The 16180-nt window shown below is 32.0% G+C and overlaps 2 protein-coding genes across 2 annotated transcripts; one reads left to right on the top strand and one right to left on the bottom strand.

The window, feature by feature from the left end:
• Positions 1-367: 367 nt before the first annotated feature.
• Positions 368-8695, top strand: LOC141707707 (uncharacterized). Its single transcript, XM_074511034.1, has 11 exons — positions 368-527; positions 749-810; positions 3877-4013; positions 4198-4256; positions 4459-4482; positions 6575-6657; positions 6769-6833; positions 7078-7127; positions 7336-7437; positions 8156-8215; positions 8378-8695. Exons 1-11 carry the CDS (start codon positions 525-527, stop codon positions 8510-8512), a joined length of 780 nt encoding a protein of 259 aa, XP_074367135.1. The 5' UTR covers positions 368-524; the 3' UTR covers positions 8513-8695.
• A 3857-nt stretch (positions 8696-12552) lies between these two features.
• Positions 12553-15849, bottom strand: LOC141707706 (ribonuclease 3-like protein 2). Its single transcript, XM_074511033.1, has 4 exons — positions 15400-15849; positions 14948-15100; positions 13345-13712; positions 12553-12894 (listed from the first exon to the last, which is right to left on the bottom strand). The coding sequence occupies exons 1-4, from the start codon at positions 15724-15726 to the stop codon at positions 12720-12722; spliced, it is 1023 nt and encodes a 340-aa protein (XP_074367134.1). The 5' UTR covers positions 15727-15849; the 3' UTR covers positions 12553-12719.
• Positions 15850-16180: the final 331 nt, after the last annotated feature.

Below are 16180 nucleotides of genomic sequence, written 5' to 3'. Positions count from 1 at the left end.
GAAAATCATTGAAAGTCGAATAATTTATTTTGAAGAATCTCAAAATTCAATAAATTTTCATTTAATTTTAATTATAAATTTATAAAAATCGTGAAAATTGATCCAATTTTAATGGCTAATTAATTTTTTTATGTAAAAAAACATGGAATCTCGTAGCACTGCTGGGAGAAGGTGAAGGTAAAGATGTCGAGGGGTCTACTTTATGCCTCGCTCCGAGTTTTTTAAAGGGAAGGAAGTAAGTGGTAGGGGATAAAATACTTTCTCCAAAAACCATTTTTGGAGTGAAAGTTTTGGAATGAAAGTTTGTTAAATTTATATTCATTATCACCACTTTCTTTCCTTACTAATTAAAAATGGGAGTAAGGGGTTAAAGTATACTCATAATACAGCAGGCGCCGATTGAGATAGAAATTAAATACACTGGCCTCGGCTGCTCTCTAGAGAGAGAAAGAGTTGTCTATCGCGCTCTCTTCATCTCTCTCTCTCTCTCTCACCTAGGGTTTGCCTTCACTATTAATCTCAAAATGGTTAGTCTATCTATTCTGACATACATATCGTTCCCGTTTTTCTGTTAACCAATCCACGTTCTGCTTTGTTAATTGATTATATGTGACGTTGATCTACGCCTTTTGATTGTATCATTTGATGTTAATTGTGTCAAATCTATATGTTTCTCATGTTAAGCACTTGTATGGATGAATTGAGCTGTGTGTGTATATATTTATATGAGTTTTTTATTTGTTGGCAGAATAAGCTAGGTAGAGGACACCGCGAGAAGGTTCAGCAGTTCATGACAATCACCGGGGCTAGGTACTATATGTCCGAATGCTTTTTTATGTCTTTTTTGTGCAATTTATATTATACTAGCATTACGTAGAGCAAACATGACCATTTATTACTGTAATGTTGAATTTTAAACAGAATTACCTGTATAAAATTGAAAGTAAATATTACATTGGAGGGGTTTTGGCCCCTTATGGCACAATTCTGGAAAATAATACCTCAAATAGCACAATTTGAGAAAATGGCCCTTATTGTCACCAGGAAACGTTGCTTAAACTCACATTTTCTAAAAAACATTATGTCGTATAGCATTTTTGTCCACCACTTTTATAAACAGAGGTTAAGAAAATCAAACACGCAATTTCGATTTGCCTTTATAGAAAGCAACAACACAAGTTTTTTTGGCGTTATTTATAGAAAGCAACACAAGTTCTTTTGGTGTTATTTTCAGCAACGTTAGTTTATATTGCATTTCCTTTAGTACACAGAGCGACGTATGCACAGTATGGTCCAATCAACGCGCTTCTACTTTAATAACTGTGCATCAGTACTTCAATGCCACTGTCTTTTAGAGAAAAAGGGGCAGTCCAGGGTGGTCCAGCTGTGCATCACCTTCGTACCAAAATTCATATGTTAATATTTAAATTGCAGACCAATCTTTCATTTTTGTGTCACAAAGGGCCTTATTTTTAAATTGTGTTATCTTGGGCATTTTACTTCCAACTTGTGCGAAAAGGGGCCTTTTCTCGTATTGGAGTTATGACATATTAAATTATACATTTTTTTATTGTACATATTAATTATTAATTAACATATATAGAGTATTATACGTAACATGAAAATTATTAAGTTCGTTATAGGATAGAAAGTAAAACTGAAACACAGATTAGCATCTACAACATGTTATTATACGAGTATATCTTAAATAAGAATTAACATATATAAAATATTATAAGTAACTTTAAATTAGAATTAAGATAAGCAAAATTGTAATAGGATTGAAAGTGTACGAGCTACTCAGATAACGTAGGAACACTAAATAAACATGTGCATGGGATAGGAAGCACTGACATAGTACAAGGATTAAGGAGGAAGCCAGTAGAAGATAGACTTAAGTGGATTGGCATGAGGAAACATACTACACAAAATAAAAGACTTGGGCGAGTTAAATGTAAAGAAGGTTTTTATAAAAATAGATATAACTTCTCAAATCAGTAAATGCCAAAATTAATAAAATAAAATAAAATAATTACAAAGGAGGATAAGGCGACAAGCATACCGTCAATCTTAATAATAGCGTAAAGCATCTTGACTTGATACCATTCTACTGCCATAGGCCCATAACTAAATATAATAGTAAGTCCTTGTATAACTCTACTACCATTCCTAATAATCTATGCATATAGCTTGAATAAAATTCTTAACAAATATAATTTTAAAAAATACATCATAATACATAGTTAAATATTTTAATCCCTTGCTCCCAATTAAATAACATCATATATGACTTTTAAGTGGAATGGAGTACGCGTCATAGCTTGGCTGACTCCAAATTATGAGTGATTTTTTAATTTAATTTTATGCAATAACAGAACTAATGACAATGAAATATATCAGATTTAAGTTCAACTTTAGGACTACATGAAGAATTTGGAGTGCATTGACAATTTCGATAAAGAGCAACTGCATACGTAAATGATGTAGAGATTTTGGCTGATAGCTTTCAACTCCCTTGTATCTTTCTATTCCTAACAACTTCCTCTCATGTATGTGCATGGTTTTATGATTATGATTACATGATTGTTTGTCTAAACTTATCCCTGTGCAATCACCGATATAGAATACAATGTGACTGCCAATTTGAAGTTTTAAATCTAATTTTTTTGCTTGCGCTTGTTCCTTCAGTATTTGTTAATCGTGGTCATGTCAATCTGCATAAGAGAGCCCATGCAAGGAAAGGTCTGGATATATGATTAGACAATTTTTTCGTTCTGAAAAACAAAAAGTGAAAAAAGCTAGTGTGCATATATTGATTGTTTTTTTCCTCTCTTTATATTCCGAGTGCCGCTTACCACAATTGTAAACTGCGACTCATTCTCGAGTAGTTCAAATAAATGAAAAGAAGAAAGTAGGCTTAGCTCAATCTGCTGCCTAGTCCTGTGATGTGCAACTCCTCAGATGTTCTGCTAATTAGAGCCCTAACATTTGTATAAATCAAGGCATAATGCAGAAGAAATTCTGAATTAGTACATAAAAATAACCCTTTTTCTTACGTTTTATCATTAATTTAATCATTATGTTTGTTCAATTTAATATATTATTATAACTAAAATATTCGTATGATAATAAGAACCGATGCATTCTTTAACTACTAGCGCTGAGCAAACCGAACCGAACCGAATAAACAGAAAACCGAATTATTGTATTTTTCAAAACCGAACCGAACCTATTTTATATATTAACCGAACCGAATTATTTCGGTTTATTCGGTTCGGTTTCTAAAAAACCGAAATAGTTAAAAAAAATTGTTTTATAATTAAAATTTACAAAATAAAAAACCAAAAAAATGTTCACCGTTTGATTATTGAAGATTAAAGACCTATACACTAGTTTATAGGTCATCTTAGAGTGCTACTACTAATAACTAATAATATTAGAATTAATATGTATATGTTTAATAAATATGTTATATATAAAATATAATTCAAAATAATGTATAAATATATTTCGGTTAATTCGGTTTTAACCGAACCGGTATTCTAAAAACCGAACCGAACCGATTTTATTTCGGTTAAAACCGAAAAACCGAAATAACCGAAATTTTCCAAAAAAATGAAACCAAACCGAACCGAAATTGCCCGGTTCGGTTCGGTTTGGTTTTGCTCAGCCCTACTAACTACTGAAAATGAAAAGTATTCTTAATAATCTACTTGTCTTTAAATAAAATTTAAACATTAAATGTCTTTTGAATACGAGTATAACAATCAAAAGATGATATCTGATTTTTCTTGCTGCGCTAGTTATTGCAAAATGGTATAGCATTGGTTTTCCTTCTCTTACTAACTTTGTTTCCTTCTTTCTTTTTTGATGCAGTGAAAAAGTTTCCATTCAGTCTTTGAAAGCAAGTGATTGGCATATGGAAGGAGCATTTGATGTGTTTTACAGCCAACCCCAGCCCAAATCATATACTGATATGAGACATTTAGAGGAACTTTACAATAAATACAAAGGCAAGCTTTTCATTTCATTTTTATTTTGTATATTGATATTTATGTCTCCTATATATATATATCTATGGGTAAATGAGTATATAATTTCCTTTTCCGAGTTATTGATCAAATAGTTGTACAAATTCTAGACCTTTTTCATCAAATTGTTATTAAGTTCTTATTTGAAATTTTGATGTGATGACAGATCAATATGCTGATATGATTATGGCCGACGGAATCAGTCTCCTCTGCAGTGACTTACAGGTGATTCCAACAATTGATTTCGATCATACAACTGACTTAATCCCATTCAAGCTTTCCAAGTATATAGTGTACATGTTGGAAATAAATAAATAGATGTTAATAATTAATATTATTATCAAATGAAGCTACTGTGTTTGGAGACCTCTACGTCTGCTTCTCAAAATCTAGATATTAATGACGTGGGAATTCTGCTTTCTTTCAGGTGGATCCTCAAGATATCGTGATGGTATGCCCGCCCTATCTTTACATTTGATTTAATAATTGGACACAATGTGTGCAATAAGTGAAATGATATTAAGACACATATCATCTGTGCTTAAGTTACTCCCTTTTAGCTTTCATAAGAAGCATATTTACCATTATTTTCATAACTTCTAATGTTTTCCTAGTCTCCGCCATCAAAACACATGTTAAAATTGGGGTGTATCTTAGGATGCACTCTTTTCTTAAATTAGATGTACTACTAAGTGACTTTTTGGTTCAGCACAATATGATGTCCCTAAATTGTATTTAAACCAACAAGCTCTATGGTCACCACTCGCCCTCTTTTCTGAATTATTTTTTATCTTTAATTATAAAATCTCTATATTAAATTATGAAGCTGTCTTTAATAAGGTGCTTCAAGATGGGATTATTGTGCAAAATTTATGCAAGGATGTTGTGATGTAATAGCCCCTCTTAAATAATAGTTGGTGCCTTGTGCATTTATGATCAATATGTTTACATTGTAAACATTTCAATCTAGTATTGAAGGTCTAAATTACCTGTGTTGGTGCTTTATGTGAGCAGCAGCCAGCAACCACTGTTTGATATGCAGGAATAAAGACCATGCTTTAGTTCACATCATGGTTGTCACGTCGATAAGTCGACTCGAGTTGATGGAGGTCCAGCTTGTCGACTAGTCGGTCGTGACTAGTCAAAAAATTAAGAATAATTAATTAAATAACATATATGTATTCCACAACCAAAGTCTAACTTTTAACGCTCATATGTATATCGGTCACAAAATAGATATGTTAATTACAAACATATCTTTTTCCCCTCCCATGTACACACATAAATACGCCGACTATAGTAACATGCAAACAGATTATCCTACGTATATATCCACTTTTGATCAGTTTATACATATATAAACACACAGACATAAAAGTATATAACTTGTGATTAGCATGTTGATTGTTGTTGATCTTTAGTAGCTTTCTAATTTTTTTGTTCCTTTTTATTTTAAATTTTGATTGGATTTTGCAATGGTCGACCGGCTAGTCGATAAGTTGAGTGATTAGTTGACCAAGTCGACCTACTAGTCGACAATTCACAATTCGGCTTCTCCGGTCGACTTTCTCAAATGACTAGTCGACTAGTCGTCGACTTCGACGACTAGTCAACGACGACGACTAGTCAACGAGCCAACTAGTCGTGACTAGTGGAGCGCCGTGACAACAATGGTTCACATGTATATGATATTTTTTAAAACACTATTAGAGGCTAGCTCTGCAGCTGAGCAGATAATTTGGTGTAGGACAAGATTGTAGAAACATCGATTTTATTAAACAAAGAAGATAAGAGGATAACAAGCAATGAATTAAACGAATCCCAAGAATATAATTAATATTATTCCCAAGAAAAGTGTTTATTCAAAGTTTCGTAATAATGTGGGGATTACAATGCTTATATAGGAATAGAAACCCTAATAAATTACCTAATGGACTAAGGCCCGTAGGCCGTAATAATTGGGTTTTATTATAAATAACTTATTTAATTAATAAACTAATAGCCCCACATAAAACACGAACAAATAATTTTAATACTCTCTAATCTAAATACATATGAACTCATAAATAACATATATAAACATTTTGCACTCCAGTTCCTCATCATAATTGTTTGAAGTTCTGTGGTGCTAAATAATTATTTAGAATGTAATATGTATTGGTCACTAGTCTGATTGATGCATGGTTGTAATTAGTAAGGTATTTTTCAATTAATTAACTTCATCATATCTGGTTCTGTGACGTATTTTACAAGTGTGTTACTGCATTTCTCATGGTTCCTATAAAGACTCCGTCTCCTCTGTCCTCCAAATTAAGTACCAAGATTGTTTTTGTTTAATTTACTAGCTGTTGAGCATCCTGTTACTGTTAATCAACCGACCTATCTTCTTTGCTAGGTAAGTTGTAAATAAACTATATAAATCTTATGTACCTCTATCGCACCTTAGTTTTTATTCTATATGACCTCACAATGTTAGCTTTGGGTCATAATTTTTTATTTATTATGATCTTCTCCCGCTGAAATAGGTTTGTTCATAATTGTAGTTGGTTGTTTCATGGCACATGAAGGCTGCTACTATGTGCGAATTCTCCAAGCAGGAGTTTGTTGGTGGATTGCAAGCTCTTGGGTAGCTCATTAAATTCCTCAATTTGATTTTCATGACATATTGTTGGTTATAAATTATAATAAATTAGATGTAGTATAATAGTGGTCTTATTCAAGTTCATTGTGGTGGCAGAATAGATTCGCTAGAGAAGTTCCGTGAAAGATTGCCATTTATGCGGTCTGAGCTTAAAGACGAACGTGAGTTTATAAAATTATTTCTTCCATAAACTTCAAACAATTTGGGATGTTGTATCATGCATGCGTGATTCACAATTGTAATAGTTATATGTATGTATATGTGTGTGTGTGTCTGTGTATATATATATATATCCGGTGAAGATTTATAAAATGTTATAGCTAGTATATTGTCAAAGATGGTAATAAAAAGGTATTTATTGTCAGAACCACTAACTTGCTTTCATCTCTATTTTGTTTTTTTCAGAAAAATTTCGTGAGATTTATATTTTTGCTTTTGGCTGGGCTAAAGAAAAGGTAAACCCATTACTTATCACTTCTGGAATTTAGATTCATATGGTTTACTTGAAAAGTAACAATATTGGAAGTGGTTGCTCAAGATTCTATGTGTATAATATAGCATGTAAAGAAATATAAAAAGTAATGTGTATTCTTAGGAATAAAATTTTTCCGAACATAGTGTCATCAACGAAGGTCTTTAATATGTTCATGTGTGAAATTGCAGGGTCAAAAATCTTTAGCTCTGGACACAGCTATTGGGATGTGGCAGTTGCTTTTTGCAGAAAAACAATGGCCATTTGTTGATCATTGGTGTCAATTCTTACAGGTAGCCGGATTTTATTTTATATTTTGGTATTTGATAATTATATAATTATACCAGATGGTTTGGTGCAATGTGGGTTCACTGCCCAGTATTAAACATCATGTCAGACAATAGTACATGTATGTGATATTCAAATTATTATCAATGAAACTTATATTTTCGTCGCTTCCATTTACGTATCTTGGCGGATTCTTTGGACTTCTGTAAGCATTTTATTTCTTGTGCAATGTAGATGGTGGAATATTTAACAATTTTAAAAATAGTACGTTTTTATTTGGGGTGAGATTTTTTCCTGACCTCTCCGAGTCTCTGCCATGAATTGGTTTTGGGGGCATTGTTGTCCCTGTTTTTGATTCGGTAGTCACTGTCTGTTTTATTGCATTATTGACTTGTTCTTTTGAGAACTCAACTAGGTACAAGATAAATTTTACCACAGGGAAGGTAAATGACCATTTTCCTGTAAAAAGTACCAGAGGCAAATCTTTTCTTTTATTGCCTAAACCTAATTTACTCTTTGAGCGTCCCGGTACTTTCTGATTATCTTCTTTAGATCCATGTGGTGTGCCCATTTGTTCCTCTGAAACCTCAAATATAATTTTTAAATAAATGAGATCAACAAATTATGCTCATTTTCTTCATAAGCGGGTTTTAATCATTGTTCTTTTGCTTATTGTATTATCTTTCTAATTGAGTACTGATGTCATGACTTGATGAAACTCAGGCAAAACATAATAAAGCCATTTCTCGGGATACATGGTCTCAGCTTCTGGAGTTTGCAAGGGTAAGAATGACAATTGAACTACAAGTGCTATTTATATCAAGTTCTAAAAGCTGACTATATGGAGAATGGTTTTTTCTTTGCTACGTTTTAGATAATTAAATCAAAGTATTGAAGTAACTTACCTTTATTGTAGTAAAGCTAGCTTGTTTTTTTGTGATGCAGACGGTAGGCCCTGCATTATCAAACTATGATTCTGAAGGTGCTTGGCCATATTTGATCGATGAATTTGTTGAGTACTTAACTGAGACTGGCGTAATACAAAAGGACCTGTTAAATGATTGGAGCCAGAAACGTTGATATGAAATTTTCTGGCCTCGGCGGACTGTTGTATGGTTCAAGCTTTTACTTGGGCCATTTGCTTTGCTCACTATCAAACCCTTGTCTTTTAGTATTTGCTGCAGTATGTGTAGAAATTGTTGTACCAGAAACTATTACCTGTGGATTGAGATTTTAATTCTAGTAACTGTGAATGTTGGTTTACTTATTTTCTCTCTTTGTTTTGTGTTTCTTTTCCAACTTAAGTTTTTTCTTTCTATTATATCGGAAATGTTAGAAGCTCCTAAGCTTATGATTTTGTAGAGATAATTCTGTGACATGCATTGAAGATAGCTTACATATAATTCCTTTCATGATTTCCTGGTAAGGGAAATGGCTAGTATATGTGATTTCCTGGCTGATATAAGAAGTGATAATATTTATGACAAGTATATTTGCCACTGCTAGATCTATATATTTTGAGGGCCCAGATTGAAGTTTTTTTTTCCTTGTCATTGTACTATAATTTTCCGAAGTTATTTTTTCCGTGAAAAAATAAAAGAATAAAGAAGTTCAATCTCCCTTGAAATACAAACTCATTGTTCTGGAGTAATAAGCCCTATTTGACATGCTAGTGGGACCAAAACACGTGATAGTGCTAAATTGGTTGTTTGGAGATTTTAATACGCGTGCAAGTACATACGACGAAGTTATCAATTTCTCTTCTTTTCAGGATCCCATACACTTATAATTTCTTTTTACTGTTAAGTGAATTCAAAGAGCTCAACCAAATGACCAATATATGGACATTTTATTACCTTGAAAAAGTTACCCCACCACCCCATTATGAGCTTGAAAAAGTTATTTGGACACTTTTTTTTTAATCAGAACTGCTCTAGGAAATAGTTCGATTCCATACACAAAAAACAACTCTGAAACTTGCTAGTAAAATTTTGAAAATTTAGTAAAAAAACCGATAACAAGACATTTAGCACAGGTATACTAATAGTAATATGATGGTCCAAATCGACCAAAAGTTCAAGTTCTTATTCTTATTGTTATTCAATCTCCCTTCAGTTATCACTGTATATAAATGTCCTTGTAGTTAATTATAACTTATATGTTAGAAAATACTGTATATTTAAGTTATTCAATTGCTGAATTCCGGAGTAAACTGGACTCTGCTCTTTAAGATTATATCAATCCTCATTTTTTGAAAAAACCACCCACTTAAACACATTTACATTATAACTTAGAATAATATAAAATCCTAAAAAAATCATTCTCTTGATATTTTAGAGTGACTGCTTACTTGACATGATACCAGAACTCTAGTAGGCAAATTTAAAATGGGCGTCTAGTGAAGAGCGACTGATTAGTTCACATTAAAAAAGTCATTTACATTATTTGTTTATGTTTATAAAATACTTAAATTCGATATTTATATAGTCGGTTGACATAGATGGAATAAAATTCATTCAACAAAGAAAGAAATTTAAAGGGCTAAATTAAATTTTTTAATTTATTGTCTGCATAATTTATTTCGGTCTAATTTTTACATTTTGGTAGAATTGACATTGAGCAATCTTGCAATGCTCATTTTTTTTTAATTATACAGTCAATGTAAAAATCACCAAAAAGAAAAACATCTGTACTTGGTATATCATAGAATTGAGCTCTCAAATACGTATATAGAATATTCAAATTGCAGTGCAATATGAACTTTATAGCAACATAGATAACTAAAATAATTAGTACTAACACCAGCAGCCAGCTTCACTATTTGCATATGAAGTATTAAGATGTCAAAATATGGACACAAGAATCATTAGCTGAGTATAACAAGCAAGTGCGAGGAAAACATATATAATAAGAGGTGTATTAAAAATAAAACTAGCACGGCACACAGCTGATTTATATGTTGAAGGATGATTAAAGGTTATATACATATGGAATTATCATATAAACTAGGAGCAAGTAACAGCTATTTTATGATGGAATACCCTACAGCAGGATGCTACCCTTCTTCAGAAGGTAATGCAGTATAGACCGAATTACAATACATTTAAATTCTTGTTATTAATTGCCACAATCTTAATAAACAGTCACAATGCTACTTCATTGGACGATTACTTATTAACTTCCTTTTTGTTTTATATTGTACAAGAAGTTAGATGTTTTAAAGTTTGAAAGAACACAGACTACTGACTAATGAAAAAGGCACCCCCCAGAGTTATTGACTTATGTTTTATTAATAGTATTAGTTAGGTTTATGGCCATCTTGGAGTCTCCTTTTCAATTTTGGGCAGAGATTAAAATTCATATAACCTTAACCTCTTTGGCTGCAGACTGAATATGACAAGTGATACTTTATTGATACATTGACATGCTTAGAATACAGAGAATATACCTAGTTTAAAGATTTATTCATAAGAAAAACATGCAATCCCCTACGTCTCACATGCCAATTTGTACACTTACATCAGATTAATGCTTCAATTAATACGTCAGCATGCGGAAGAGGTGAAACTAGCTCATTGCAGGAAATTTGCATCACCTATATGCTCTAAATTTTCTAACAACTTGCAGTACTTGGAAAGGGGCAGAAAACTGGAGGTCAAGAGGGATTTGCGCCTTCACTCATGCTGCAAGTTTTGCAACAGAAGAATTATGTATATGTTTCTTGTGTTTTAGAGTGAATAACTTTAGGTTCTATCCTACAAATCCCGACTTAATTGCACTTTACAACCCCCACCTTTCATTTAAAATCAAAATTGTATACCTATGTTGTAAAACACATTTTGCAACCCTTAACTTTAAATATTAACTTGCATCCCTTCCGTTATAAAATTGAAATTGAAATGTTAATATTAATAAATAAAATTTCAAATCAATAAAAATATTTATTTTAATGCATATTTTACATGAAAAAAATTATACCCCTTCGTCTCACTGGATTCTTTACACCTTCGTCTCACTGGATTCTTTACATTACTGACGGAAGATCGGCACGCATTTTAAAATTTCCGTAAAATATGGATCCCTAAATAATTTTAAATGTTTTTTCTTTTAAATAAAAATATAATATTTAAATTTTTATATAGAAAAAAAAATTCTAAAAATAAATTATAGAACTATATTTTATAGCAACCTTAATGCGTGCCAAGCACGGGGAAAAAGTAAGTAAAAAAATCAAAGAGTAGCTATTTTCCATTAGTAATACTCTAAATTAATCATAATACTAAATAATTAAAATATATTTATCAAGCAAAATATATGTTTTTATATATAATCATAAAGTTTTTAAATATATTTATATTTTAAAATTTTAAAAAGTATACTGAGAAAAATATAAAATAATTGATATTAATATTATTTTTATAATTTCAAATTCTAACTTTTAGTTTAATTTTTAAAAAAATAAAACTATTATTTAAATATTTTGTTGAATTTCAATTTTACCCTTCAAAATATAAATATTTTTAACAAAATGATTAAAGGGATGCATATTGTATTTGATATCCAAAGTTAAGGTCGCAAACTGTATTTTTGAATGTAAGTATATAGTTTTGTTATTAAATGAAAGGTATGGGTTACAAAATGCAATTAACTCTATTATTAATTTTGCAAAAGCAAAGTTTAGGAATAATTGTGTCATATAAGCTTCACATTTTTGATGTCCTAGAATTGTAGTTGTGTACTTGATCATGTCCAGCTTCCTTAATTTATTTATGTTTTTTTATCATATTCAGACATAATACACGCAAGTGATGAAACAAAAACGATAAGAAGAGGGGTCTTATAAACGATAAAACTACAAGCTTAGACAGAGCTAATAATTCTAAATTCCTGGAGTCACTTCAAGGTCATATTCATGCAGAAATCATAATTTAAAATTTTAAAATCTAGAAACCAGCAGATCCTTCACGAGGAAATGATACCCACACTGACCACAACCTAGCTGTAGAAAAAACTGTTCTAATAAAGGGTCCGAGATTTTAATCTTTTCTGTTCGTATAGAGAAAAAAAGACACACTCATTTGCAAGCATAAGAGGATGGTGCATCATTTGACAAACTCATGTAGTACATGGCACAAGATAATACATTTAAACTTCATCGCACCACTGAATAAATCCATAACAAGTTAAAGCACACAACAATTATCACTCCTCACTCGCAAATTCACATAACATTACAAGGGATTGCAGAATATAAACTGCATATTATTGACTCTCAGGCGCAAGAAACTCATATAAAATTCTTCTTCCGCAAATCCTGAAGAACTAATGAAGCAGCAGATCCCTCTGATTCCTTGACCCTCAACTTTTCAACTCCCTCCACATACTTCAAACCATCTGCAGTTTCAAAACTAACGGAGCATACAAATTTCCTGGCATGATCTGGTCCGACCTCTTTTACAATGCTGTGATGTTAAGTGAAGCATTAGCGTTAGGTAAGTTGTAATTTTAAGTTACAAATGTGTCCTGCATGTTCCCTCTTGTGTTTTATAATATAATCATATGTATATAGCAAGTTTAATCAGCTCCCAAAGAATCTATTCATTTTCTTTATGGTTCTCATCGCTTAACGAAATTTCTTTCTCAGAACCTCAGAGGTTCCATCAGTTCACGCCCAATGTCCAAGATCCTTAATGAATGTCCAAGATAACTGATTACCTCTTATCCCCATAAAAAATCTTAATTGTGATATTACTTAATTATAAAATAGAAAGTGCAAACCAGATGTTATAGCTCATTTCTATTTTTAAAGCATGTAAGCAAGTGATGTGATTGAGGAGCACAAGGAACTTCGCAGCAATCACTAATAATGTTAAAGCATTAGTATTTCAGGACAAAAAAAATATAAATTATACCTGTAAATTGGTTTTGACCATTTCTTCTTGACACAAACTTCATGTAACTTTTTCTTCGCATCAACTTCAACCTGAGAGTTCTCATTCACGTCGGCACAAATATCCATTTTGGCATTGTGATGTGCTAATTTCTCCAAAGCAGCGTTTGCTGCCTGAAGTTTCGCATTTTCTTTTTGATCTGAAGAAGCGGAAACATAGAAGTCGCCATCTATATATACACTTGCAATGTTTTTGTCATCTTTCCTCCCTGGCTTGATAACAACTTGGTGCCCATCCTTTTGGCACATCTCAAACAACATTGATATAGGTTGTGGTTGTTGTTGTAGCATGTCGGGAGTAATAAGAGGCTCAAGCAGGCCTCTAACAACCTATAAACATAAATCTTCATTAAAACATATCAAAAAATTTCGTGGCAATAAACCAATAACCTTCTTTTTCAAAAAACAAAAATTAAATCACAGAAATTAATTAAATAGAAGAAGCTGCATATTAACTCATGTAGTTTTGCCTTTCAAAATGGGGTCAATAATCCAAATCAATAGAAGACAACACTACTGCATTTATCTTTTTAATCCAATTGAAATGATCCTTTCCGAGTTCCCCTTGTTCTTTAGTGCACATGAGCTTTAACCTTAGTTTAATTTTAAATAAACTAGATTTTAATGCTATATTTGGTATTACCAGTAAATTGAACTTTCTTTAGTTAACAAGTACCAGATTAGACCTGTTAGTGTTAGAGCATTTCCTGTGACCTTCTGTGACCTCGCATATATAACTTAATTTTATAATAGTCGAACATATTGCTCATTGTATTTACATTTAGGCTGCACTCTGCAGCGTAGAGGATTAAATGCAATTTGGTTTACTGCATGTTTGAAACTTCCAGTGCTAATTGAACTTTTCTATCTATTGCAGTGATAATTTCGTTTCTGTTGTGTTTTTGAGCAGGTCCCCTGCAACCTCTCGCATCCGTTCCAAGATGCTCTATGCCACATCGAAGGAGAGGTTTAGAAGGGAGATGGATGGTGTTCATTACAAAATTCAAGCTACTGACTCTGCAGAGATGGATCTTGAAGTTCTCAGTAAACGTGCAAATTGAAGTCTCTGTAGTAAAATATTGTTTTTCCCAAGTAAAAAGATGTCTTTCCTGAGGTTTTGCCTACAAATTAAAAATTGCAGTCGGACTGTCGGAGAGGCTGATCAAGGATCTTCTCTAGCTTTGCTAGACTAATCCAGTTGTCAAATGATCAGTCTTCGATTGTGCTAATATACTCTTAAACCTTTTAAACATGTATTTGACTAGAGATTTGTTGTACTCAATTCACACGGTATTTTTTCCCTATTTTTTAGTTTGCATCAGTCAAGGCACCTATATATGTTGAAATTAATAACTGAAGCGAGGTGGGGTATGTAAAATGAAGGCTAAAGAAAGTCATGATAATGCAAGAAATTGAAAATTAATTAATTAAATAGCAGAAATTAACTAGTTGATTGTTTATTCATTTTTCAGCATAAAAAATTACCACTGCTAGAGATTTCCGAATATGTATTAAAAACTTTACTAGATTAATTAAATAGCAAAACAAAGAAGGAAAACGCATACCTCCCACATAGCCTGCAAATCAAACTTTTGATCTACATACACTGCGGCTATTATTGACTCCACGATGTCTGCAAGAACTTTAGGTGCCTTCATCGCACCTCCATGAACCACAATCCAATCTTCTTTTTGTACTACTTGAAGAAACTCTCTGACCTGAACCGCAGTTTCAAAAACAATAAAACAAATCACATTGGCTCCACGACACTAAAAAAGTTGATTTACTTATCGAGATCATTCATTAATCAAGAGAAAACAATTTTCCTAGTATATTCGAATTAGTAAAGTCAATTAGTAAGGCAACAATGTATCAATGTTCTAGAGTAATAACTGTTAAGCGGTCCGTATAAAAATTTTGGTCGCAGAGGAAGTCCCGGACAAGATCTAATGTTTTTTAACAATAACAATAACATAGCAAAATATTCGAATCCAAAAACTCTTCAGAAATTAATTACCTTGTCCGTGAGAGCTGTACTATTATGTCTGACATAGTTATAAAGCTGATGACGAACAGCAACACGAGCAAGTTTTTCGGTACTAATATTAGCAGCTCTAATAATAGACAAATCACCAGGATCAAGCTCAGGATACGCAAGAAAAGCAAAATTGGTAATAGCCAAACTCAATGCAGCATCACCAACGAATTCAAGGCGTTGATAAGATTCAGATTGCACATATGAAGGGTGAGTCAATGCCTTTTCTATCAAAGTCTTGTTAATAAATTTGTAATTCAAAATAGTCTCAACTGCCACAATAGAGGCACACATCTCGATGTGATCCATTGCAGTATGAGATAGATAGATAGATATGAGTTTTGAGTTGAAAGAGAGCTGTGAGCAGCAGAGGGTTTTTGGTTTCAGACCGAATGTATCCGTGGACAAGTGATTGAATGTGTCCGTGCGGTTTACTGTACTACTACTTTTATTTATTTATTGTAAATCGTATTTATTACATTATTAACACAAGTCACTATAATTAATTATCAACTTAACTAGTAACTTCTGCCATTAATCTACAAAGGTTAAGCCACCAATTTTGGATCATCAATTAATCCATCCAAATTTCTGAACAACTCCATGTGATCCAAATATTTGATCTAAATTATCTTTTACATATAATAATATATAAATATCATAATTATCAATTTTATCTTAAATTTATCATTTAATCATTATTAACAATTTATATAATATTTCATAAATTAATTAAATCAAAGAAAATTAATATACAAAAAAA

The sequence above is a fragment of the Apium graveolens genome, chromosome 2 (genome assembly GCF_009905375.1).
Source record: "Apium graveolens cultivar Ventura chromosome 2, ASM990537v1, whole genome shotgun sequence".
In the NCBI taxonomy this organism is placed as follows: Eukaryota; Viridiplantae; Streptophyta; class Magnoliopsida; order Apiales; family Apiaceae; genus Apium; species Apium graveolens.
Note: the sequence above shows the minus strand (reverse complement) of the source record. Positions and strands in the feature narration are given on the sequence as shown.

Bases quoted from the DNA above. Each gene is read 5' to 3' on its own strand.
- LOC141707706 (XM_074511033.1), bottom strand. From the start codon at position 15,726: ATGGATCACATCGAGATGTGTGCCTCTATTGTGGCAGTTGAGACTATT. The intron at 15,101-15,399 runs GTAATTAATTTC...ACTGCGGTTCAG, and splicing joins GTACAGCTCTCACGGACAAG to GTCAGAGAGTTTCTTCAAGT. The intron at 12,895-13,344 runs GTATAATTTATA...TTAACATCACAG, and splicing joins TGGTCAAAACCAATTTACAG to CATTGTAAAAGAGGTCGGAC.
- LOC141707707 (XM_074511034.1), top strand. The intron at 4,483-6,574 runs GTATGCCCGCCC...TCATAATTGTAG, and splicing joins ATCCTCAAGATATCGTGATG to TTGGTTGTTTCATGGCACAT. The intron at 7,128-7,335 runs GTAAACCCATTA...GTGAAATTGCAG, and splicing joins TTGGCTGGGCTAAAGAAAAG to GGTCAAAAATCTTTAGCTCT.